This window comes from Aedes albopictus, unplaced genomic scaffold (assembly GCF_035046485.1).
Source record: "Aedes albopictus strain Foshan unplaced genomic scaffold, AalbF5 HiC_scaffold_624, whole genome shotgun sequence".
NCBI lineage: Eukaryota > Metazoa > Arthropoda > Insecta > Diptera > Culicidae > Aedes > Aedes albopictus.
In genome coordinates, this window is record NW_026917448.1 from 1 (window position 1) to 25,000 (window position 25,000).

Consider the following 25,000-nt stretch of genomic DNA (forward strand, 5'->3'; position numbering starts at 1 on the left):
GCCTCCTGCATATGGATGTATCCCGAGAACACCTGCAGTACACTAGATTTAAGTTTTATATGTTGACCTACTGTAATGTTATTTGAAAAGAAATGAGGTTTTTACGCCTTTTTGAGAGAGACTGTTGGATCAGTTCGAGTCATAAACGCCGGACACACTGATTTTTGAGAGCTTTATTTGATTTGCTTCAAACCTGGAATTAGATAGCGTTGTTACAAAGTGGTTGTTTTTAAACATAAAGTTCGCTTACAATTCAGTGACCCGATTATTCGCGGGGCGTTTTCAGTGGCGATCCAACTAACCTAACCTTAATTCCCCTGCCAAGCAGAAATAAAAGATTACAAAATAAAACTAACATTTTCTTCTAGAAACTCACTGTTGGAATGTTCATCGGTACTATCAACGTCTAGTATTGAGTATAAATCAAATTTTTAGGAAAAACAATTACTTTTAGGAACAAATTTTAGAAATAAATCTGCCGAAATCAACTATCGCGTTGTTTTGTTTTCTGTGCGCTTTTCGATCTCATGTCTACTCTGTCCGTGTTGCCGGTTTTACAGCCACGGCAACATCATCCCCCGGGTGCATCTCGGCGGTCTCCGAGACTGCACTAGACTCCTTTCCCACGTCCAATATGGCGATTCTAGACACTGGACGTCTCATCACGCCACTCGATGTCTTCACGAGAGCTTGTCTTACTCTGCCTTCCTTATCTTGGATCACCTTTTCCACACGTCCACGTACCCATCCATTGCGCACATGTTCCTCGACTAGCATAACCAAATCACCTTCTTGTAGAGCACGAGTTTCGTTGAACCATTTAGCTTGGCGACGTATTACTGGCAAATATTCTCGCGTCCAACGTTGCCAGAAAATATCAAGCTGACGTTGTATTTGCGCATACGTCTCTCGTTGGCCCTTACCTTCACTTTCAATTGCAACCGGTGGCTGCTTAACCCCAGTTGAGCTTCCTAGCAGGAAGTGGTTGGGGGTTAGCGCTTCCGATTCTTCCGAGTCCAGAGGTAGGTATGTTAAAGGTCTGGAATTCACCAGACCTTCTGCCTCAATAAGGAGAGTCTGTAATCCCTCTTCGTCCAATTTGCTATCTGAATATGCTGTTCCCATTGCGGTCTTAACCGACTGCACCAGGCGCTCCCAAGCGCCCCCCATGTGAGGGGCTCCTGGTGGAATAAACGTCCATTTCGTCGAAGCATTGGTGAAGGTTTCCGATAGGCCTTGATTAATCTGACCCTGAAGGATCCGCTCAGCACCCTGGAAATTAGTTCCATTATCAGAGAAGAACTCTATCGGAGCACCACGACGATTGATGAAACGACGAACGCAGGAAATGAATGATGCTGTTGACAAGCTGTGTGCCACTTCTAAGTGCACGGCGCGCACTGTCAAGCAAGTGAACAACGCTCCCCATCTCTTGACATTGCTTCTTCCTATCTTTACAAGCATGGGGCCGAAGTAATCTACTCCGACGTAACTAAAAGGGCGTACATGATCTGTAAGCCGTACCGACGGGATAGGAGCCATGGGTGGAATTTGTGGTGATGCTTTGTGAACTCTGCAGTACTGACAATTGCGGGCGACCCTTTTCACCAAAACGCGGAGATTTGGAATGATGTATGATTGTCGAATCTCGTTGACGATTGTCTCCGAGTTACCATGTCGGTAAGTACGATGATACCAGTCAATAATCAATATAGTTACTCGGTGGTCCTTAGGAAGCAGTACCGGGTAACGCAGATTGTAAGGCATATGATCTGCATTTCTAATTCGGCTATTTTGGCGCACCACACCTTGATCATCAATCGCGGGAGAAAGTTGATATAGACTGCTAGACTTGTCGATCACTGCTTGTTTTTCCGGCGGCGATGTTAGGTTACCTGTCAGTATGCTCACTTCATCAGGGTAGGCTTCGCGTTGAACTATTTTCATGATTGAGGTAGTTGCCTGCTGTAGTTCTACTGAACTCGGATTTCCGAAGTATTTATCCCTGGTGCCTCTTGCATTGTTCACGAAACGCTTGACATACACCACAGTCCGGAGTAACCTTTCCCAGCGGGAAAACCTACCGAAATCCACGACAGGCTCGGTTATCACGTGGTGCAACACTGATGATCGTAGCTCCACAGTGGTAGAAACGGATTGTTTCGGGGAACGTGGCCATTCGTCTTCGGAAAGCAGTAAAAATTCCGGTCCACAAAACCATTTGCTGCTCGAGTTGAAGTATGGGCCACTTCCCCACTTGGTTGCTTCGTCAGCTGGATTCATTTTCGAAGGAACCCACCTCCATTCATCGGCGTTCGTTGATTCCAAGATTTCTCCTACTCTGTGTTGCACATAGGGGCGATAGTTACGCGGATCCGCCAGAATCCACGATAGTGCAGTCGATGAATCCGTCCAAAAAACCTTCTTCGAAATTTTCACCTTATGGTTGTCCTCGACGAATTTAGCCAATCGGGTTCCCAATACGCAGCCCTGGAGTTCCAGTCTTGGCACAGACAGCGGCTTGACTGGAGCTACCTTTGCCTTGCCTGCTACGAGAGTACATTGCGGGTTTCCATTTTCGTCAATCGTACGGAAATACACAACGCATGCATAAGCATTCTCGCTTGCATCGACGAAGGCATGCAGTTGAATGTCGTCGTAGGTCTTGCGTGTAGCTTGTTCAAAGTAACACCGTGGAATTTTAATTGTTGCGATGCATTCGATCATTTTCGTCCATTCCTGCCACAAGTTAAACTCGGAATCATTTACTGTTTCGTCCCATCCACAGCCTGAACGCCAAAGATTTTGTATCAATATTTTTCCATGAATAAGAAATGGAGCCAGTAACCCTAACGGATCATACAGTGTCATGACGCATCTCAGTATCTGCCTTTTTGTGGGGCGAGCATCATTCTTGATCAGCGTCCAAACTTCTTCGCTCATATTTGTGGAAAAACTGAGGTCATCTGTTTCCGGGTTCCACAACATCCCTAAGACGCGTTCCGAACGTTCACTGTCGACCAAATTCAGATTCTTGATGGTTTCTTCGACGGTTCCTTTAGTCATTTCCAGAGAATTCAAAACTTGCTTGCTATTTGAAATCCAACCACGCAAATTGAATCCTCCATTACGATGGACTAAACGCACTTCCGACGCAACTCGCTCAGCTTCCTCTTCGCTTTCAAAACTTTCAAGATAGTCATCAACGTAGTGACAGTTGATTATACTATCTGATGCCTCAGGGTACAAATGGGAGTGCTGCTTCGCATTTAGGTTCTTTACGAACTGAGCTGAAGCGGGCGAGCATGTGGAACCAAACATCGCGACATCAATGATATAGATTTCTGGTTGTTCTGTAGGATTCGGACGCCACAGGAATCGTTGAGCATGCTTGTCAGCCTCGCGTATCAGCAGCTGATGAAACATTTCTTGGACGTCTGCTGATACTGCCACTTTATACATCCGAAACCCAAAGATGATCGAAATGATAGACGTCATCAAGTCCGGCCCTTTCAGCAGGACGGAGTTGAGAGATACACCTTCAACCTGCGCACGGGCGTCGCAGATAATGCGCACCTTGCCAGGCTTTTTCGAATTCGTAACTGCTCCTATAGGGACATACCAAATCTTCCGCGGGTCCGCATGTCTCAATTCTTCTGGAACCGCTTTGTGTGCATAGCCTTTGACCACGTACTCTTCGATTTTCCGGTGCAGACTTTCCTTTAACTGCGGATTTCGCTCCATTCGTCTCTCGAGACATTGCAGCCTACGTAGCGCCAAAGGGTAGCTGTCTGGGAGCTCAATATCATCCTGCTTCCAGAGCAGTCCGGTTTCGAAACGCGATCCCACTCGTTTGGTTGTAGATTCAAGCAACATCCACGCTCGTTGTTCATCTTTAGACAAACTTGGCTTGGAATTGGTAACACTTACCTCTTCAACGGCAAAAAACTGCTTGAGGGCTTCATGGATGTCGCAACTGTTACCGCACTCGCTGACGTGAAAATTGTACGATGCAGAGGAAGCTTTCTGTTGTCCTCCGTAAACGCACCACCCGAGTCTCGTCTTTACGGCAACGGGTCCTGATCCATCACCTTCTTTGATTTTCAATGGAAGAGCCAGCCGCAAATTATCGATTCCGATCAACATCCTGGGACTAACATTGTGATATCCTTGTACTGGCAGTTGTTTGAGGTGGGCATAACGTTCAGCTGCCTCCTCGAAGTTGAAGCTTTGCGTTGGCAAGTTCAGTTTGTCAACGGTTTGCGCTTCCGAGACTGTGTAGCGCTTGTTTTTGTTCAATCCCGACACTTGCAATGAAATCTTCTGCGAGTTCTGCTCATTCCTGGAAAGATTCCCAGTCCAGTGAAGGCAGATCGGCTGCGGATGACCTTTTAATCCGAGTTGCTTGATCAGCTCTCCTTCCACTAGTGTCCTGGAAGATCCCTCGTCAATGAAGGCAAACACGTTGATGGACCCGGATTTTCCATACAGCGTCACGGGGATCACTCGAAAGAGGAGACTAGAGTCCAGAGATCTATGAGCATGATTTTCAGCGACAATCGGTGCTAGGGTTGCCAGCTTCTTAGCGGAATGAAGGAGTTGATGATGGCGAAACTGACATCCATCAATGCTGCATTGGCGACTGCTGCGACAGGCCCGTCGTCCGTGTCCGAACAGACAAGTTTGGCATAGTCTCATTTCGCGAACTTTCCGCCAACGGTCGTCCACTTCCATGGTTTTGAAGACCTCGCAATCACGCAAATAATGATCAGTTTCGTTGCAACAGAGACACTTCGGCTGCTTCGGTTGGATGGATTCTCGGGCATCGTCTTCCTCTGCGGTCTCTGATGAGTGGAAGCTGACAAACCCCTTTGGTTTCATTCTGTCCTTGGGTGTACTTGTATTTTCTCGCTCAAATCCTATCACGCTCGACGCATCTTGGGCGATAACGGCCATGTAATTCCCAAATGTCCGCAGGTTAACGGAAGCAGCCGATAGATTGCGCTTATACCACCGACGAACCGACGTGACAGTGGTGATTCAAAAGTGTCCCCCCCAAATTTAACGGTCGACCACCGAAGCGAGCGATCGCTTCTGTCAAATCAGCGCAGACGCGAACCGTTTCCTATATGAACACACGGGGGTTCGGTGTCGAGCTATCAAATCATCGCGAGTCGTTATAGAGGTGGCGATAGTGTTCGGCTATTTTTCATCATGGCGCCGCGGACAACAAATTTGAATTTATTTGTTCTAGCTGTCACGTCGGTTCGTCGGTGCTTATACCCTGCCCACATCAACTTTTGACTGGCAGGTAACTTACTAACCAACTCTTGTAACAATGTTGGGTTAGAGAGATGTGCGTGCTCATTCGCTGCTTCAATATGCTCACAAAGTTCTTGGACTGCCATGCCGTAATCGATGAGTCCCTCGAGTTTATCTGGTTTCAGAACAGGGATGGATCGGACCTTTTGAAGAAGCATATTGATGAGCACATCTGGGCGACCAAAACGCAGGCGTAGTGCCTCAATCACGTTAGGAACGGCGGCCGGTAGTACCAGTCTGTTACGCACCATTTCAAGAGCCTGTCCTTTAAGGCAACGCTGGAGCCGGACCATATTTTCTCCATCCGTGTACCCACATACCGCAGTCGTATAATTGTAGTTGGATATGAATATTGGCCATTCTGATGGATCTCCAGAGAAGGTGGGTAGGTCCCGGGCCAGCGACTGTCTGGCAGTGATCTGTTGCGGAGTAGGGCCTTGCAGAGAGACGTCTCGAAATTGTCGACGTGAATGAATTTCAGGTTGCTGGTCTTGGACTGTAGAATCTAAATGCGCGTTGTTTTGGTGGCGATTTACTGTGGCCTCATTGGGTGCGCGATCATAACGCTGCTGCCCATCGGTTGCGAAATCGACATGTTCCCGTTGCCGCTGCTCGTCATTAGTCCTACAATCGAAGAGTGTCCGGTCGGTACGCTGCTGTCCGGTTCCATCACAATCGCGTACGAAGTGATCACGCCGATTTTCGTGAGCATATTGCTGCCCTACTGCGGATGGGTAATCGCTTTGCGCTGTAATTTTCAAGACCGCAATCTTTTTCTGGCACTCCTCCATTTGTCGTTGCAACTTCTGCAGTTCGTCGGTGTCTGATTCACTCCGCTTCTGTACATGGCGCATCATCTCTATTGGTGCACCGTAGCGTTCCGTTACAGCCAGGCCCTGGACCAGCTGTAGCCTCAAAGGATCTACTGGTTCTCTATCACTTTCCTCGAATGCTTTCTGCTCAGCGGTGCGACAAATCCATTCCTCTACGCGTTGAGTGCTTTCTCGACGAGTAACGCAACTCTTCAAGCTTCCGGAAACCGCCGTTACGGTTGCGTCCAGCAGCCGTTGTTGCTCGTCCAGGAATTTTTTCTGCAAATCCAGTTCTAATCGCTTTTTCTCCAATTCCTGCCGTTCCTTTAAACGTGCCATACTTTCCGCAAGTTGAGATCCGCTTCGGTCGGAAAGTCCGCTTTTGAACGACAGGCTATCATCTTTCGTGCATTTGGAGCATACCCAGGCTCGATTGCTAATGGATGCCGTAACCTTGGCACACGAGAAGTGCCACCAGGTATCACAGGCATCGCACTGGACCATGTTGTCCGCATCGTCGGATCTGTCACAGGCGACACAGTTGCTTTCCGTAGCGGGTATCGCAAGGCTTGCTTTCCTCATTTGAATTGTTTGAAGTTTGTTGGATAAGTTCGAGTCATAAACGCCGGACACACTGATTTTTGAGAGCTTTATTTGATTTGCTTCAAACCTGGAATTAGATAGCGTTGTTACAAAGTGGTTGTTTTTAAACATAAAGTTCGCTTACAATTCAGTGACCCGATTATTCGCGGGGCGTTTTCAGTGGCGATCCAACTAACCTAACCTTAATTCCCCTGCCAAGCAGAAATAAAAGATTACAAAATAAAACTAACATTTTCTTCTAGAAACTCACTGTTGGAATGTTCATCGGTACTATCAACGTCTAGTATTGAGTATAAATCAAATTTTTAGGAAAAACAATTACTTTTAGGAACAAATTTTAGAAATAAATCTGCCGAAATCAACTATCGCGTTGTTTTGTTTTCTGTGCGCTTTTCGATCTCATGTCTACTCTGTCCGTGTTGCCGGTTTTACAGCCACGGCAACAGAGACATATGCTGCTGGTCTACTCAAACAGGCTTTTCCTCATCTTAAAGCTTCATTAAGCGTAAGCAGATGAAGCTAGTTAAAGAAAAATAAATAAATATGAAAACGGCTACTTAAGTGACGGGTGGAATACAAGTAACCGGAAAATCTACAATAGTGTAATTATAACTCAAAAGTGATAGAAATTGAAAAAAAATCTAGCTGGCAGGAGATTGTTTCTTGGCAGCAGAGATGCAATCCTCCTCAGAGCAAAATAATGCCTGATTTACATGGAGCAAGTGACTTGATTCAAGTCAATGGAAAATGCCCAATTGAATGCGAATAGAACGTGTAAACACCAGTGTTCATCTCAATTGAGAAACTGACTTGACTTGAACGAAAGTTGAGCATGTTCAACTTTTTTGTTCAAGTCAAACGAAATCATCTCGCTTGCCCCGTCTGAACACTTGCTTCAACTGAGATGCATGCAAGTGGACACTCAAGTCAAGTCATTTGCTTGAACATGTTCGAGAAGTTTGCAACTCAGATGCTCGTTTCAATTACAGTCTAAACCGTCTAAACCAGGCATAATAGAACCAAAAAAAGTGCTTCACATTCCCGCACCCAAAGCTAAACCGCCTTCTCTCATTTCTTTCACCTTTCTGCTTGCAGCCTGTGACAACAATACATAATATGTGCGGATTTTTTTGCATAAAAAAAGTGTGTTTTCTCAAAATTGAGGCAATTCGAGCACCACGTTTATGCAATTTAGTATCTTAATTTATGTTTTATATAACTCAATTGGTATCATAATGGCCAACTTTTCCGAACTGGTTCATAATGCAACTGAAATGAGTTGTATAATGAAAAATAGTTACATAATGTTGTTAATGCAACTCATTTGAGTTGCATTATGAACATTATGCAACTCAAATGAGTTGTACAATGAAAAAAACCATTGCATAAAATTGTGTATGGAACTCGTTGCAAAACTTTTTCAGCACTCTTCGTATTTATCCAACTCGGCAAGCCTCGTTGCCGAACGGTATCGGTTCCCCAGAATTAAGAAGAAGAAGCAGATACCAAAAATTGTATTACATTTATCTACATAGATATTCAATTTTTAGTACTTCTTTCGCATTAACGCCGTGTTAGGATGCTTTTTGAAATGGTTTTCGAATGATCCTTTAACGTAGCTCTGCACAAAGTCGAGATCTTTTGCGTTTGCTTCGAGCAATCGGTTGGTCTGTGTTTGATCATGCCGCTTACAACGTTCTCGTTCCAGCGTCGCCGACTTGATTTGTTCCTTGAGCGTTTCGCGATACTTTTTCACAGCGGTTTGCATGCGTTGATCTGCCTCGATGCTTTTTTGTAGGTGATTTTCGTACAGTTGTCGCTCACGGGCTCCTTCTAATACTTTCTCCTCGTCCTGCTTCCGACGCAGCTCTTCCATTTCTGCTATTTGCATACGCTGTATTTCGTAGACACTCTGAAGCAAAAAAGAAGGATAAAAGTACTTCAAGCGACTATTTTATGCACATTCTTACATCTGCTAAGCCCCAGCGTTTATTCAAAATTTTGTTACAGTTTTCCTCGTCTTTTTTATCGTACTGTTGTCGCACATCATTTATAAGCTACAATTTAAAAAAGACATTATAGCATTTCAAACAACTAAAACTCAAAAATGCTACTTTATTCATTTTGGCTTCATCGACGGATCGTTGCTTTTCAACGTGCTTCGAATATTTATAATACTGATCAATTTGTTTCTTCAACGTTTGTTTCTCGGCATCACGTGTAGCTTTTTCGCGAGCTAATTCCTGTTCCATTCCTTCGTTCAATACTTTTACTATTTCTCGTTCTTGCTCGGCTCGTTTCTTTTGCAGCATTCTGTTTGTGGCCATTTGTTCTTTTAGTTTTTCGGCCAAGTCACCTTTCTTCATCTGAATCAATTTAGGATCTCTTCCGGGAAACGGCAGTGAGGTGCATCGTGCTTCCTGCAATTCGACCTTTTCCTTCTCAGAGCGGAGAGCGCGTTCTTTCATTTGGTCCTTGATATCAAGCAAGGTTTGGCATTCCATGGATTCGCGTTTACGTTTATCGTTCAGTTCACGGTCGAGCTATAAAAAAGAGTTTTAAGTATTTTTGATAAACTGCTATGCATATACCCATGATTATGATATACCTAATAGAATTAATAAACTAATAGAGGACGAATGTCGCTGATGTTCCCTTCGTTCTCGTTGGCAAACATGCCAGGTAGGTATCAGAATGTCGGCTCAAATTAGGCAAGGAATCATAATACCCACGCTTTTTGCACCATTTCACTGCAGAAACGTAGAATTGACCTTCTCACCATACTAAAATTCAGCTCATTACTACAAATCTAGTACTTCACCGATCTGTCCTACTACCATTCAATTTATGGTGATTTTATTATTGAAATCTCTAGTGCCAAAATCTATGGCACGTATTGTAGTTCCCATACATACAGCCTTTTCAGCAGGAAAATACGTAACTTCAAATTGGCAGATGATTTTGCTCTCCTAGCTCAACGGCGCTCTGGTATGCGGAGCAAGCTTGATGATCTTGCTAATCGCTCCTCGGCGGCAGGTCTAACCATCAACGTCAACAACACCAAATCGTTAGATGTATACAAGGTAAACCCTTCCAGCTTTACGGTCGCTGGGCAAGCCGTGGAGAATATTGAAAGCAGCAAGGTAAGTAATACTCCTTAGTTGAAAGCTTCTAATATCTTGGTAGCCAAATGGCTTCCGATCGACATAGGTGCACGGATCAAGAAGACGAGGGCTGCTTTTGCGAGTTAAGTAAATTTATGGAAAAACAACCAGATTAGTCGGCGCACCAAAATACGAATTTTCCACTCAAACGTGAAATCTGTGCTGCTGTATGCCAATGAAACTTGGTGTGTATCAGTAGGGAACACTTAACGGCTGTAGGTCTTCCTCAATAGATGCCTGCGGTATATAATTCGTGCATGGTGGCCTCACAATTGGATCCCTAAGCTGGAGTTCCATCGTCAATGGGCGGAAACGAAATCTGCACGCAAGCGTAAGATTGGAACCCAGCAGGACAGCAGCCTCAACAACGAAATAAAACTAGACGGCACAAATTTGGCCTCGCCACAAGCCAACCCGAATAAAAAATACAGTAGAATAACCGAACGTTGTATTGTAACAGTACTATTTAAAACCATATTTTTACAATAGACACTACTGTAAAAATAAAAATACAAAAACAATAAAATGTAATGTACAGTACCATACAGTAAATTGTAAATAAGATTTTTACAATATACTATACGGGTGGTTAAGTATCGTAACAATATAAAAAAATATTTTTCTCCATATATATTTTTTTGCAAAACCATACATTATATTGTAAATGAATTGTTATAAATACTGATACATGGGTTTTAATAAACCGTACATTGTATGGTACACATATGGTTTCAAACAATAAAATGTACCGTAAATATATTGTTTTTAACTGTAGTTTCAGTACTGGTTATACATTTAATTAAATGGTTTTGGAATGGTTCTCTTTTGTTATGTTGTGTTGGTTTACATTACATAAACCAAATAATGTTATATTATCTTGTCAATTTCCTCCTATTAATGGCATCTCAGGCTTACTAGCATTATGAGATACGCTTTGGGAATTCTCCAGAGCATTTTGGATAACCCTTCATATATTGGATCGCCCACGTCCAAGTCTGAGTCGAGGTCAGAGTAGTCTCTGATTGCATTAACAGTTGAAGCTTAGGCTCCCATGCCCCACCAGCCAGATAACTGGGTTTCGAAAACTAAGCATTATTTGTGGCAACACTTTGAGCGGCATGATGGAACTATGCCGAGCGCGCTAAGTATTATTAGACCACTAATGTAGTTGCATGAAGTGGGTGACGAGGTACATAAGTATCATTACAGCGTGCTTAACCGTTATTGCAATATTGAGGCTCCAGTTTGACTAAAGTTCGAAATACACGGAAATACTCATGAGAAAACTGTCAAGTTCGATTCAAGTATAAGTTAGGTTAAAAAGCGAACCCGCAGACGAACCTATATTAAAAGTCATTTCAGTGTTCAGTCCAGTCCATGTGTTAAAGATGGCTACGTCTACGTCAAAGATAAAGTTTGTCAATCGCATTTGATTCGATTGTGGTCGAAGGCAAGTTCACATGAGAGAAGAGGAGGAAATTCCCCTAAATGCAAATACAGAAATAATAGTGTTGATGATGAACTCATCCACTGATTTACGGTAATCTGACCTGCATCATTCCGGGTTGGCCTACATTCGTATTTCTCTCATCGCACTCTACACACCTAGCCCGCCATATCTCTTGGACCCCTGCTTGGACCTGCAGTTCTTAGGATAGGACATTTAATTTACCACTGATTTAAACATGTTATTGATTTTCAATTGATGTTTCAACTTATTCAGTTTTTTCTCTTTCCTATGAAAGCTTTCCTTTGCATCAAAAAAGTCACAAACATCAACAAAACAAAGCACGGAAAAAATGTTAAACTGAATAAATTCTGGTGTTCGATTTGAATAGGTCGAATCTGCATATGAATCACAGCAAACATACGACCTATTCAAATCGAACACCAGAAATAATTAAAAATTCACGGTAAAATAATGTTTCGGAAAAGTGAATGGTTCAAACGTAAGAAAAACAGTATAATATATTGTTACATAAAAATTCAATGTAAATGTATAGTATAGCGAACCATTTCATCACAATACACTTTATTGTAGCTGGTACACTGTATGGTGCAGAAATGGTTTTCACCATAGACCCTATGGTTAGTTTTTATCCGGGAAGGCGATGGCGGGTAATTGCCTAGGATGGAGATCTTAGGTGCTTAGGACTGAAAGTTAGAGCGAGAAAAATCTCACTTTTGGTACTCAGGCACTCAGGCACTTCAGTACGCGGTACTGAAAGTGGTTGCCAATCGCGCGAGTACGTAAGCTTAAAGAACCCAATTCTAAGCATCTTGCAGTTGAGAACATACCTGTAATTTGTAATTCCTCAGGTGAACTTCTTTCCACATTCGTTCTTCGTCCAGTTTGGCCAGTTTCAGTTTGTTCTTGTCTTCTATCTGTGCGAGCTGGCATCGTTTAGCTTCTTCGTGGTATTTCTGTTGTACTAGGGTCCGGATTTCGTCACAGTTATTCCTAAAGATACATTTTCCATTCAAAAAAAGTAATCATTCCATTTTTACCATGCTCTAGAGCCAAGCTCACAGTTTCAGTTGGATCATTTTGTTCTTGATGAATTCCTCCCGTTGGCGTTCTTTGTCCTGTTTGATTGCCAGTAGGGCATTCTCTTTGGCCCTCAAACGTTCAGCTTCCTGTTCTCGAAGCTTTTCAATGAGTTCCGCTTGCTGTTGCATTTCGTCGGCCTGTAGGAGAGCTGCCAATCTACAATTGATTGTGGAAAAAAAAAACTTTTTACCGTCATTGCTTATGAACTTGCAGATTTTTTACACCTTTTTCGCTTCTGTTGCATATGCTGTTCATAGGCTTGATCGGCATTCACCATCTGATATAAAGAAACAGAAAATTGAACCCAAGTTTATCGTAACACAAAATGCTCTGAATTACCAATTTTTGGACTTCATTTTTTATGTTAATTTCCGGATAGAATATATTCATTGTTGCAAAAGTCCTTCTACTTGAAATTGTACTTGAAGGGCCTCGAAATCTGTTTACTGCCGTTGCCATGCTGCAACGTAAAGGTTGGGGGGTAGCTTCCGGTTGCCATAACAGGCATTTCCGCGCGCGCTCGAATATCACGCGCGAAGCGTTTGTTCATCAAAGGTTTAAAATTTTTGCCCACACTGAACGAAAACGCCCGCCGTACAAAGAATGATTCTTCATTCAATGCGGTACAGACCCGCAAAATCTGAATTTTAAATGATTTCTCAGCAGAATGATTTGACTGCCTTCGATTGAACCAAAATCATCCTGTAATAAAACTAAAATTGACACAATTAATGAATGATTTTTCGCTTGGGGTTTGTTGTGAATGATTATCATCAAAAAACCATCGGAAAGCATTTACCTCTATGCTTCATACCGAAAATCATTCAATCGCTGAATGAAAATCCCCACAACTCAAAATATGAATTATCATTCAATCGTGTGCTCAATCCAGGGCTCACTCGGTGATTCCTAAAACTGAATGACAATCGCGATGGAATGATTTACTGAACAATAATGACGGATTCTTGTTTACTTTTTGTATTCTAATTGTCTGCATGTTCCCCATTCTGAAAGTAATTCAATTTAAGATTGTTTTTCATTTTGCTGTTGGTGCGCCATCCCTTGACAGTTTATAATGGCAAAATCAACGTTGAAGTGGTCGCGTTATGCAAAAGTGTTCGTCTGTGATGCAGAATAGTGATATATTTATGTGTATTAATATAAAATGAGTTTTTTGATAATAAAAACCAATAAAATTCAAATAAAAAATAATTGACATACATCAAAGTTTGTTCTATTGTTATTTTCCAAACAACTAATATTACAACCATTTCAACGAGTTTGAGCGAAATTGACTTCAATTGAAATCAGATTCCTTCTAACTTGTTGTGATGGTTGTAATATTAGTTGTTTAATTAAGAATTTACATCAATTTAAATTGTAGACTGCAGTGAACAATGTCTATATACTTTCGTAAAGATTTTCATTCTCATTTCAACCGGTAAACTGAATGGGTTTTGAATGAAAATCATCCATGTCCAGATTTGTTTTGATTCTGAATAGTATGATTATAGTGATCGCTTTGGGTGATTTTCATACCGTCTGTTTTGATTCTGTTAGATCTGCTCTTGAATGACAAAAATCCAAAAATCATCTGATTTTAGGCATGGGGCTCGGATGAGGCAATTTTCATTCACTTTGTGGCGGGGATTTTCGTTCAGTGCATGCAGCAGATCTTACTTAATGCGTTTTGCCATCAATCCCGCCACACACTCAAAGACAATTCCACTCAGAATACCTGTCCACTTATCCGCGAGCGATTATGGCGGCGGCGGGCATTGACCAATCCAAATTCCTATGTGGTAGTGGTTTGTGTTCAGATTTCCCGTGTTAATCTATCTGTAAGAACTTTGTAAACATCTTTTGTTCTCACGTATATGGATAGGATTGCATTAGGTTTCGTGAGACATTTTTTGGACAACTCAATATCCAACCGGTTCGGATTTTGACGTTTGTTGGGAGAAAGTCAAAACAGTTTCATTCTCCTCCTCACCCCTTCACCCACCGTTTGTGGCGCCAACCGATTGCGATCCCCAAGAAACGCCAAAATTCGAATCGGTTATTTGTGCCCGCCGCCGCCATTACCGCTCGCGGATAAGTGGGTACACTACACCCGCAGACGAAATGATATTGATCGATGCAGAGGGTCCGTTCATAAACCACGTAGACTTTTTAGGGGGAGGGGGGTCTGGCCAAAGTCCACGCTCTATACAAATTTTAAAATTTTTGTATGGACAAATGTCTACGAGGGGGGAGGGGGGTCTGAGATGGCTTAGTTTTAGTCTACGTGGTTTATGAACAGCCCTTGGAACAGCCCCATACAGTAAAATGGGGAAATACCAGGGAACCCGCATGCGGCAAGGTAGGCCTACTGCTTATCTTTTGCGAGTGTGTTAGTGTGACTGGCAACGCGACCAGAAGCCTGGTTGAATCCTGCTTGGAAATCGGTTTGTTTTGTCGATGGGGATGGCCCGCGAAATCGCATTGTGTTGTTTGGGAAGGCCCGCTCGATGCATGTTAGGTAGGCGTAGTTTGTTCGAGTTTGACGTGCCTGCACTCTCCCTGGGAAATACATAACAACTCATGAGAAAACTGTCAAGTTCGATTCAACTACAAATTAGGTTAAAAAGCGAACCCACAGACGAACCTAGAAGTTCTTAAGAATTCAGAAATTTCAGTGTTCAGTCCAGTCCATACGTTAAAGATGGCTCTACCAAAGATAAAGTTCGTCAATCGTATTCCTCTCATCACACTCTACATACCTAGCCCGCCATATCTCTTGGATCTGCAGTTCTTAAACATCTGGTTTACTACTTATTTAAACATTATATCCACTTATCCGCGAGCGGTAATGGCGGCGGCGGGCACAATTAACCGATTCGATTTTTGACGTTTCTTGGGGATCGCAATCGGTTGGCGCCAATGAAACTGTTTTGACTTTCCCCCATGAAACCTCAAAATCTTAACCGGTTGGATATGCCCGCCGCCGCCATTACCGCTCGCGGATAAGTGGATAGTCTATTTTACGAAACGACAACAGTGTTGATATTGATATTAACACTCACGGGCTTGGGCGCAACCTCCTGTCAAATTTTCATTCATGAAATGAGCGATCAGCTGATCCGAAACGTCTCGTAAAATGGCTCATAGTCCATTTTACAAGCCGATTTTATGAATGAATTTTGACAGCAGGTAGCGTCCAATAACCCGTGAAAACCAATATATCATCATCAACATTGTTGTCACTTCGTAAAATGGCTCATTATAAATTATTTCTCAGCGTGCTATCAATCCCGCCCGTCAGGCAGTTGGACACCAATTCGACACCTAGCTATGGATGACACCTGTCGAACGAAGAAAAATCACTTCAAAACTCGCGAACAACGACAGCCACACTGCCCATAATTGCATAATTGTAACATTTGCATTTTTTGGCAATATTGAGTAAATACCGGGGATCATCTCCCAATCATCAGTACTTTCATCCACCCAAATGAACATTTCAAGTTTGTTCTGCAAAATTTGAAACAAATACCAAGTCGTTTTGTCTCATTGGCTAAAATTTATGAATGTAACCGCATAACAGTCACACTGAAAATACACACTGGTGTCAAAGCGTAATATTAATCATATTTTGTTCTGATTATTTTTTTAATTATTCGTCCAGCATACAAGAAGAGCTGTAGAAAATTTCATTGCAAAAGGATGAATTTTAAATTATTGACTAATTTTTGAAATTTCGTGTCGTCTCCATACTAGCGCATGTTGCAAATTTTAAGCTCCATTTTGTACAATGCCTACTTTTGTCGAATGTGACTGTTATGCAGTTATGGGCAGCACAGCAGTCAGAGACAGACGGAGAGACGGAAAAGAAGTTCCATCACCAAAAGTGCATCATCTTATTTTTTGTGTGGATTTTTGTGTTTGATAATCGTGCTAAAATCGTATCGAATCAGTTCCTAGTGTCGGCAGTCGTATCGGTGTGAAAACGAACGGGAACGTAACAAGTGAATCGGATGTCCCGGATTTTGCTACGACCATGAAGACAGTGCTCTGTTGGAGCCATTCTCGATACAATCTAGAAGGGGCTAGCAGTGCTTCTGACGACGACAAGGTAGTTCGAAGACGAGTGTGACGTCTGCGACTTCGTAATGTCCGTCCAAATCCGTCGACGGCGAAAGATTCTATGATTGTGCGGTGGGATGATTATTGGATAAAGTTCATAGCCGCAACTGATTATTGGATGTGAAGAGTTTTGTGTTCGTTTTTACCATATCAACCTGAAGTGTTTTGCACAAAATTCTGTGCAATTTGATATCATTCAGTGCCCTACGGAGAAGAACCAAGAAGATAGTGCTGGAACAAAAGTCGCTCCTCTAGATGTGGATGTAGGTATTCCTGCCAGCGGTCTCTGTGGATCATTAGGGTGGATCAACTACACAGGTTGGATCTGCTTGTTGAAGGTAGATCGCGGTCATCATCCTTTGACCAAAGTTCTCTTTTGTGTAGCAATGTCTGGTAGTTTTATGCTAGTTTTATGCTAGCTGTGGGTTAGACAAGGTGGGGCGGGCTTAGATGGGTCACCTACAATCTTCCTCCTCCTCTCCTCTTCTTGGCGTAACGTCCTCACTGGGACAAAGCCTGCTTCTCAGCTTAGTTCCACAGTTTTTAACTGAGAGCTTCCTCTGCCAATGACCATTTTGCATGTGTATATCGTGTGGCAGTGGCAGGCACGAAGATACTCTATGCCCAAGGAAGTCAAGGAAATTTCCTTTACGAAAAGATCCTGGACCGACCGGGAATCGAACCCGTCACCCTCAGCATGGTCATGCTGAATACCCGTGCGTTTACCGCCTCGGCTATATGGGCCCTCCTACAATCCTACAATACAATACATGAATACAAATCGAATTGGTTTATTTTCGTCCTCGACTCCTCAATACATAGTAGTTATTAGCTATGCCAAAAGTCAATAAAAATACAGAGCATGCTTTTGGACAAGCAATTTTCAAAAGGTCACCTTTTCAACCCTTATGTGACCGACAGGGTACCCGGTACCCAGCACTCACTTAAAATACACGGTGTAGAAAAAAGCAAAAAGTTTGTCGGACATATAACAATTAATTAAACGCAAATTTCTCAACACAATTGTCGAACAACACTTAACAGATCACTGGGTTCATTCACAAATGTCATAACGCCAAAATTGGCCTTTTTTGACACCCACCCACCCCTTCGTAACATTGTTTATATGGGAAGAAAATTTTTTTGTTCGAGCTGTAACACCATGAAGTACACCCACCCACCCCCTCCTGCGTTATGACATTTGTGAACAAGCCCCACTACCATAGTACCATAATCTTGGTCGTCATAGATTAGGATTGAAGGATCTCGAAAAACTTTTCAAATGAATTGATATAATAAAGCATCCATCTGTTTTCAGATTTTTAAATTTTAATGTTATGCAAACGGGCGCAATCTTATGGCGGCTGACTCAGATCAGCAGAATCTGAGGGATTAAGCTAGGATGCACAATATTGTTTAGGTACAAATAAAAAAAAATCATCCGACTCTGCTATCCATTCTCAACGAAACGATATCCTTTTACGATACAACAAACAGCTCCAACCGAGTGCACAGTAGTTGATCGCCTATCTGCTAGACCCGGCTCACCCTAATGGTTCATATTTTTCCCATTTGCCTGTCTGCCCACTAGCCTACTGCCAGTCAGTCAGTGAGTCAAAACATACAACCATCATATAGTGTGTCGCGTGTCGTAGTGGTCACCGTGTGGTAGGTAGAAGAGAGAAGGAAACAAAATAGAGTGTGCCTTGCCCACAACCTACTGTGGAGCCAAAACTGTGTTGAAGAAAAAAATTATCTAACTGCCACACAACGAAACCAAACGTAAACGGCAGCAGAGTGGCAGCAGTGCAGCGCCACGGCGCATACATAATAAGAAAAGAGCAATTCATAAGAGGACCGATCCTACACGCAACGCGCCAGCAACAACACCAGCAGAGGCCCCGATAGCGGCGGCGGCGGCGGTGCCCCGATGAATACGACGCTGGCCGACGGCGGCAGTACGGAATGGTCCACTCTGCACTGCAGCAAAGATGCACTGACCGACTTTTTCGGTTGGTTCCTGCAGGGCATCCTGGCCACGCTGGCCTTCACGTGTCTGATCGGTAAGTACTGTGTACAACACTTAGGGGTATATGACAAATGTAGCAATACTAGTTGGGGGGGCTGTTGCTTCGCTCCACGTTTCATGGGATGGCCCTGATGGGCAGATCTGTTGACTATTTTGATTAGCATACTAGAAAATATATTTTGATAAACAAATTTTAGGTGTATCTCGATCTCCTCCCGGAGCGCCAGTGTGTGCCGAAACTACCCGCCAATAATATGGAATCGTTGCAATACTCAGTATTGCAGCACCCAAAAAGTTTTGCATCACCCAAAATAAGGGGGAAAATGGAGTAAACCTAGAACTAATTAGGTTTAAATTCCTCTTAAGATTGCTTCCGGGAAACATCCTTGGGTTCCTTCAGGATTTCTTCCAGGCATTCATTCAGAGATTTCTCCAGGAATTCCTCTTAGGATTCTTCCAGGGATTTCGCAAGGAATTTCTCCGGGGATTTCGGCAGGAATTTGTTCAGAAATTTCTCCAGATATTTCTCCAGGCATTACTCGGAGAATTTGTCCAGGAATTAATCAAGGGGCTACTCTACGAATTTCTCCAGTGATTCTAACAGGAACTCCTCCCAAAATTTATTCAGGGATTCCTCCAGAAATTGCTTTAATAACAGGTATTCCAACACAAATTCCGCCAGGTATTCATCTAGGGATTGCTCCAGGCATTCCTTCAGGATTTCATCCAGGAATGCCTCTAGGGATTCTCTCAGGAATGGGGTACGTTCGGTGTAGTACTAGATTTGTAGTAATGAGCTGAATTTTAGTATGGTGAGAAGGTCAGTTCTCTGTTTCTGCAATGAAATGGTGCAAAAGCGTGGGTATTATGCTTCCTTGCCTAATTTGATGCTGTTTGAGCAAAACTTTGGATAACTATGTTGTTTATATTGCAAGAAATGAAGAAAACAACAACACTGATGCCCAAAGTTTTGCTCAAACAGCATCAAATTAGGCAAGGAATCATAATACCCACGCTTTTCGCGCCATTTCACTGCAGAAACGAAGAATTGACCTTCTCACCCTACTAAAATTCAGCTCATTACTACAAATCTAGTACTTCACCGATCTGTCCTATTCCTCCAGGAATTCCTTGAGAAATTCCCACAGCAATTCCTCCAGGAATTTCACAAGGAAATCCTCTGAATGCCCCCAGAAATTTCTCCAGCAATTGCTCAAGGAATTCCTCCAAGGATCCTTCCAGAAATTCATCCTGGAATTTCTCCAGGGATTCCTTCAGGAATTGATGCAGAGATTCCTCTGGGAAATCAAATATTCCTCGAGTGATTCTTGCAAGGATTCCTCCAGGAATTCCTCTACAGATTCCTCCTGGAATTCCTCTACAGATTCCTTTAGGAATTCCTCTATGAATTCCTTTAAACAATCCTCCAGGAATTCCTCTAGAGGTTCCTCCAGAAGTTCCTCGAGATATTTTCCAGGAATTCCGATAGGCATTCCCGCAGGCATTTCTTTAGAGATTCCTCCAGGAACTCCCATAGAGATTCCTCCAGGAATTTCTGCAGGCTTGTTCTCAGGGATTTCTCCAGGAACTCCTATAGGGATTCCTCCAGGAATTTCTACAGGCTTGTCTACAGGTATTTTTCCAGGCATTCCTCCAGAGATTTCTCCAGGGCACTGCGTGAGCCATTCCAATTGGAAGATGTACTTACATTTTGTACAGAGCCTAAATATATTCTATTCTAATTGTACTATATCGAATTGAATGCCTTTGCGTTGCTTTCTCTTTCTACTATCCAGAGATTTTTCCAGAAATTTAATCAGTAATTCTTCTAGAGACTCCTCCAAGCAGGGTTCTTGATTTCCACTTTTCATCTTCTTCAACATTCGAAGCCGCATCGCCAACGATCGTAATGCGATTTCGTGAGTGATATTGTGCGTACGATATTTTGGTGTTTGAAAAAAAAGTTTATTATTTTCTTTACTAAGCTATCATTTCAACAACAATACATTAAAACTGTATGCATTACAAGCAGAAATTTTCTTCTAATTATGATAATAGCCGCTTTGATCGCCCACAAACATTCTTCACCATTCGTCATTCATGCATTCGCTTGCGATCCAAACTGCGACGAACGGCAACGAATATCCATGTCAAGCAACTTGCGCATCGCTTCCCACTGGTGATGGGATTGCTTGTTTGATCACGACAATCCGTTTGCTGCATCTTTCTCGATTCGCTTCAGCAAAGAGGAATGAATATGAATGGAATGAGCCGAATATACCGATCCTTGCCTCCAAGAATTTGTCCAGGAATTCTTCCAAGGATTCCTTCTGAAATTCCTCAACAAATTATACTAGAAATTCTTCCAGGAATTACTCAAGGCAATTTTTCAGAATTTTTCCTGGGATTTCTCCCAGAACTCATCGTGAGATTCTTCCTGCAATTCAATCAGAAATTTCTCCTGAATTCTTTCAGGGATTGCTCTAGCAGTCTAGCAATACATCCTGGTATTTTTTTTCAGAGATTCCTTAAGGAAAATTTAGGAATTCCTAAAGAAATTTCTTCAGGAACTCCTTCATGTATTCCTCCAGAAACTCCTCCAGGGATTTCGAGGAAAATCTCCAGGGATTGCTCCAAGAGTTTCTCTATGTATTCTTTCAGAAATTTCTCATGGATTCAGATATTTCAGAAATCGTTCCTTCATCTTTTCCAGGGATGTACCCAATAATATCTCCAGGAATGCCTCCAGGAATATATGAAGACGTTTTTGAATTACTTCAAGGATTTCTAAAGAAATTTCTTCAGCGATTTGTATTGAGCTTCGTGGCCGTGCGGCTAGAGGCGTCAGTCATCTAGGCGTTTCGTAAGCCTCGGAGTGTGTTGTCCGTTGTCATATGTTAGTGCTTATTCAGTCTATACAACCTCTGGTTGAAGACGGTATAGCGTCTTTTTTTATGGTAACTCTTGATAATTTTAGAAAGATGCATACCCGAACCAGGACATTCTCCAAGAAGTCATCAAGTATTTTTTTCACAATTTTCTCCAATCCTTTAGGAGTTCATCCATTGATTGGTTCGGGAATCCATCCCAGCAACTCATGCAAAATAATTCATTCAAAAATTTGTCCTTCGACTCTTTCAGTAATATATTCAGGAATATTCTCCATGAAATCCTTGAAGAAGTTATTTATGGATTTCTTCAGAAACTCCTTCAGAGATTCTTCTAGGAGTTTTTTAAGGATTGCTTGAGGGTTTTTGTTTAGTCCTTCAGGGATTCTTTCAAAATTTTGTCAAGGGATTCCTTGAAAATAAAATCCCCATGGAATGCCTCAAGGGTTCCTCCAACAATTGTTTTAGGACTTATCTTAGGAATCGTTCCATTATTTCACCAGGGAACTCCTTTCGTAGTTTATGTAGGTCTTTCTTCTCTCGTGGAACTGATCCAAGAAGTTGCTTTAAAATTTTCCGGGAATTCTTTCGGGATGTCCTCCTAACAGTTTCTTTTGGAGTTTCCATCAGATCCATGGATTCCATTAGAAATTCTTACAATAACTCTTCCAGAGACTTTTCAGACATTTCTCCAGGGGGTCCTTCAATTCCATTCAATTCAATTCCAAGGATTCCTCCCGGTTTTTGTTAGGGAATGCATCAGGAATTCCTTTCGCCCTGTTCGCAGGGATTGTCGGTATTAAAGTGAAGTGTTCTAGTGTTCTTTAGTGATATCACCTTTTCAACACTTTAATGCGCCTCCAACGGTTCATCACGGACCGGCTGCTGCAGATGGAGTATGGCTGATCTTATGCATCAGACATGCTCGATAAACACGGAGGAACCGCCGGGGCTCAATAGAGTCTATTCCCAAGCAATAGTTCCAAGTCGGTTGGATTTGAGAAGGTTTTGATGATCGTTACAAATCCTAATAAAAGTATTATAGGATTTGTGACTGGTTTTGGAACCTTTTACAGCCAGCTGACTTCAAAATGTTGTTTGGGCTCTATTTCCCACGTTTCTCGGTTGATTTTGATTAGTAATTTATTAATGTCATAGTCGCTTTTTCGAATTTTTGCAATGTTAGTTGGTCATATTTTCTTCAAATAAAGCAATAAAAATCGACCGAAGAATCAATAGTGGGAAGGAGATTTGCAGCACTTAATTGTGCTGATAGATTCGAAGCTAACGTGCGAACACTTAAACGCATTGTTGACGTCAATGCGTTCGACGTGACATTTTGGACAAAAACTGACTGCTTTTATTAACTGAACAACGTTACTTGTGTATGACTAGGTTGACATTTCTAGGCTACGCTTGAGAAAATGACATGGTTTATCTAGGTAGGACCGATAGGACAATTGAACGACTTTGGATATTTTTCATAGTATTTGTAGCGGGATGAAAGTTGACATGAAATCTTTATTATTTTAAAATTTTATTGCAATCAACTGACCAACTTGGCGTATTTTTGTTTATCTCTTAGATGATATTATGATGACAACAGAAAATATCAGAAGTTCAGTTACATGTTTCTGTGGGTTTTGGACCGATGACAATTTAAGGACACAAGAGATGAACACAGTAGAAAACGATTAGCGAAATCAAGAAAACAGTTTGACACAGGATCGACTATATTTTAACATATTGATTGATTGATTCGATGAGAAAAAAACAAACATACGACAACTGATTTAACGAGAGGTAAAACATATTGAACCATACCACAAAATCAAACAAGAAGACAAACACAAATTGTGTGACCATAACACTACATAGGCAAATCCTGACTGACTGACCAATTGAAAACTTTCCAATCTTCTACCGTAACTTTCTGAGTCAGTTGCAACAGTGTCTTAATGGATATCATTTTCCGCGTACGGCTGGCAAACTGCTTCTGAAAGATTACGTACTCTTTTCTATCTTCGGGTCTAGTGTAGAGGTTTCAACTCTATTCAGAGTGCAGCTAGAAACCTAGCAAAAAAAAAAAATAGTTAGGATGTTCCCAGCTGAACTGACGATGTCCATTGAACATTCAGAAGATTTACTGAACATGATAGATAATATATCGTAGCTTTGTATACTGAGAAAAGTTACCGTTACACTCGTAGATTTTAGGATGTAATCTCAAGAACGATGGACATGACAGAATACAACTCGTTGCTTTATATAATGAAAGAAGTTGCTGTTACAGCAGTAGCCGTTAGGATCTAAACTCAAAAATAGTTTGAATGAATTAGGATATCCCGACTGATCTGATACACTGAAACCTCCATTTAAGTCGATGCATGACTGATCGAACATAATTTTTACCGTGCCGGCAGTGACTAAACTATACAGTTTTATATTTTTTGACAAATCTCCTTTGTCATGCGAAGTGTTAAAAAATATAAAAATCTATAGTTTTGTCATTGCTTGCACGGTAAAAATTATTTTCGATCAGCCATGCATCGACTTAAATGGAGGTTTCTGTGTACTGTCTATTAAACTTTCACGAGACTCACTGGATACGATAGAATACAAATCATAGCTTTGTACAATGAACAAAGTTACTATTACACCCGTAGACTTTAGGATTTTATCTCAAGAACAGTCTGGATGGCCTAGGATATCCCGACAGATCCGATACTGTGTACTGAACTTTCAGAAGACGCACTGGACATGATAGAATACACCCGTTACCTTAAAAATCTTAACTCAAGAACAGTAGGGTAGAATATGATGCAGAACTAGGATATCCAGCAAAAATATTCTGCATCATGTTCTACCCTTTTTTTTACTTTTAAACACCAAAACCACAGAAATACGTAGAAAAACTCTGTAATAACGCTTGGAAAAAATTCGGCTTCAAAGGGCTAAGAAATTCGGTAGAGTATTCCACAAACATCCACCTCTTACGAAGAATGTACTGGTATATTGATACATATGTATACTATGATCAGGAATAGAAAAATGTCTACTTCTATTACTCCGTACTCCGAATTTATGTTTGTAAATAGAAAGTCATTGTCTTTTTGTTACAGTGTACAGTATATTACACACTTTGATCTCGTTATTACAAACATCCATTCTCGTACCATTCCAGGTAAACGTTTCTGCGAACCCCTTTACAACAGACGATCATGGGAAACGTGGTGGTACGATACGTCGAAGCAAGGTATCGGTGCCATGGTGATCCACATGACCAACGTCTATCTGGCCCCGCTGTTCCAGGGGGACCCCTGTACCTGGTAAGTCTATCCGCCCATTCGAAACGCCTATGAGATCGTGAATCTACGTGGGAACATTTTTTTTTTTCAGGTATATTATTAACTTCCTACTGGATTCCACTATCGGCTTATTCATCATTTACATTGGCATTAAAACCTGTCAGTATTTGGCGCGGAAGAAGAAATGGGATGCGATCA

General features: G+C 42.0%; 4 protein-coding genes across 6 annotated transcripts; 1 reads left to right on the forward strand and 3 right to left on the reverse strand.

Annotated features, from left to right (window-relative positions):
- Positions 1 to 127: 127 nt before the first annotated feature.
- LOC134284724 (uncharacterized) lies at positions 128 to 5,006 on the reverse strand. Of its 2 annotated transcripts, none has more exons than XR_009995902.1 (2): positions 377 to 5,006; positions 128 to 317 (listed from the first exon to the last, which is right to left on the reverse strand). XR_009995902.1 is itself a non-coding variant. In XM_062843896.1 (2 exons), the coding sequence occupies exons 1-2, from the start codon at positions 4,954 to 4,956 to the stop codon at positions 532 to 534; spliced, it is 1,767 nt and encodes a 588-aa protein (XP_062699880.1). In that variant the 5' UTR covers positions 4,957 to 5,006; the 3' UTR covers positions 128 to 531. The 2 variants fall into 2 exon arrangements, 1 of the variants encoding a protein (XP_062699880.1); XM_062843896.1 differs by having other exon boundaries at positions 128 to 1,272; positions 3,931 to 5,006.
- Positions 5,007 to 5,293: 287 nt separating this feature from the next.
- On the reverse strand, positions 5,294 to 7,177 carry LOC115261990 (uncharacterized). The gene is made up of 4 exons (XM_062843895.1): positions 6,988 to 7,177; positions 6,862 to 6,928; positions 5,643 to 6,804; positions 5,294 to 5,437 (listed from the first exon to the last, which is right to left on the reverse strand). The coding sequence occupies exons 3-4, from the start codon at positions 6,714 to 6,716 to the stop codon at positions 5,294 to 5,296; spliced, it is 1,218 nt and encodes a 405-aa protein (XP_062699879.1). The 5' UTR covers positions 6,717 to 6,804; positions 6,862 to 6,928; positions 6,988 to 7,177.
- A 1,053-nt stretch (positions 7,178 to 8,230) lies between these two features.
- Positions 8,231 to 13,016, reverse strand: LOC109427876 (cilia- and flagella-associated protein 53). 2 transcript variants are annotated; one of them, XM_019703459.3, is made up of 7 exons: positions 12,792 to 13,016; positions 12,677 to 12,729; positions 12,432 to 12,608; positions 12,200 to 12,362; positions 8,852 to 9,280; positions 8,708 to 8,794; positions 8,231 to 8,649 (listed from the first exon to the last, which is right to left on the reverse strand). In XM_019703459.3, the coding sequence occupies exons 1-7, from the start codon at positions 12,909 to 12,911 to the stop codon at positions 8,284 to 8,286; spliced, it is 1,395 nt and encodes a 464-aa protein (XP_019559004.3). In that variant the 5' UTR covers positions 12,912 to 13,016; the 3' UTR covers positions 8,231 to 8,283. The 2 variants fall into 2 exon arrangements, with proteins under 2 accessions (XP_019559004.3, XP_062699878.1); XM_062843894.1 differs by having other exon boundaries at positions 12,432 to 12,589; positions 12,643 to 12,729; positions 12,792 to 12,808.
- Positions 13,017 to 16,296: 3,280 nt separating this feature from the next.
- On the forward strand, positions 16,297 to 25,000 carry LOC109428190 (store-operated calcium entry regulator STIMATE; the record flags this gene model as incomplete). Its single annotated transcript, XM_062843897.1, is given in 4 exon segments — positions 16,297 to 16,840; positions 18,169 to 18,640; positions 24,679 to 24,823; positions 24,894 to 25,000. Coding segments are annotated over 3 exon segments (385 nt in total), but the record flags the coding sequence as incomplete, so codon positions are not given.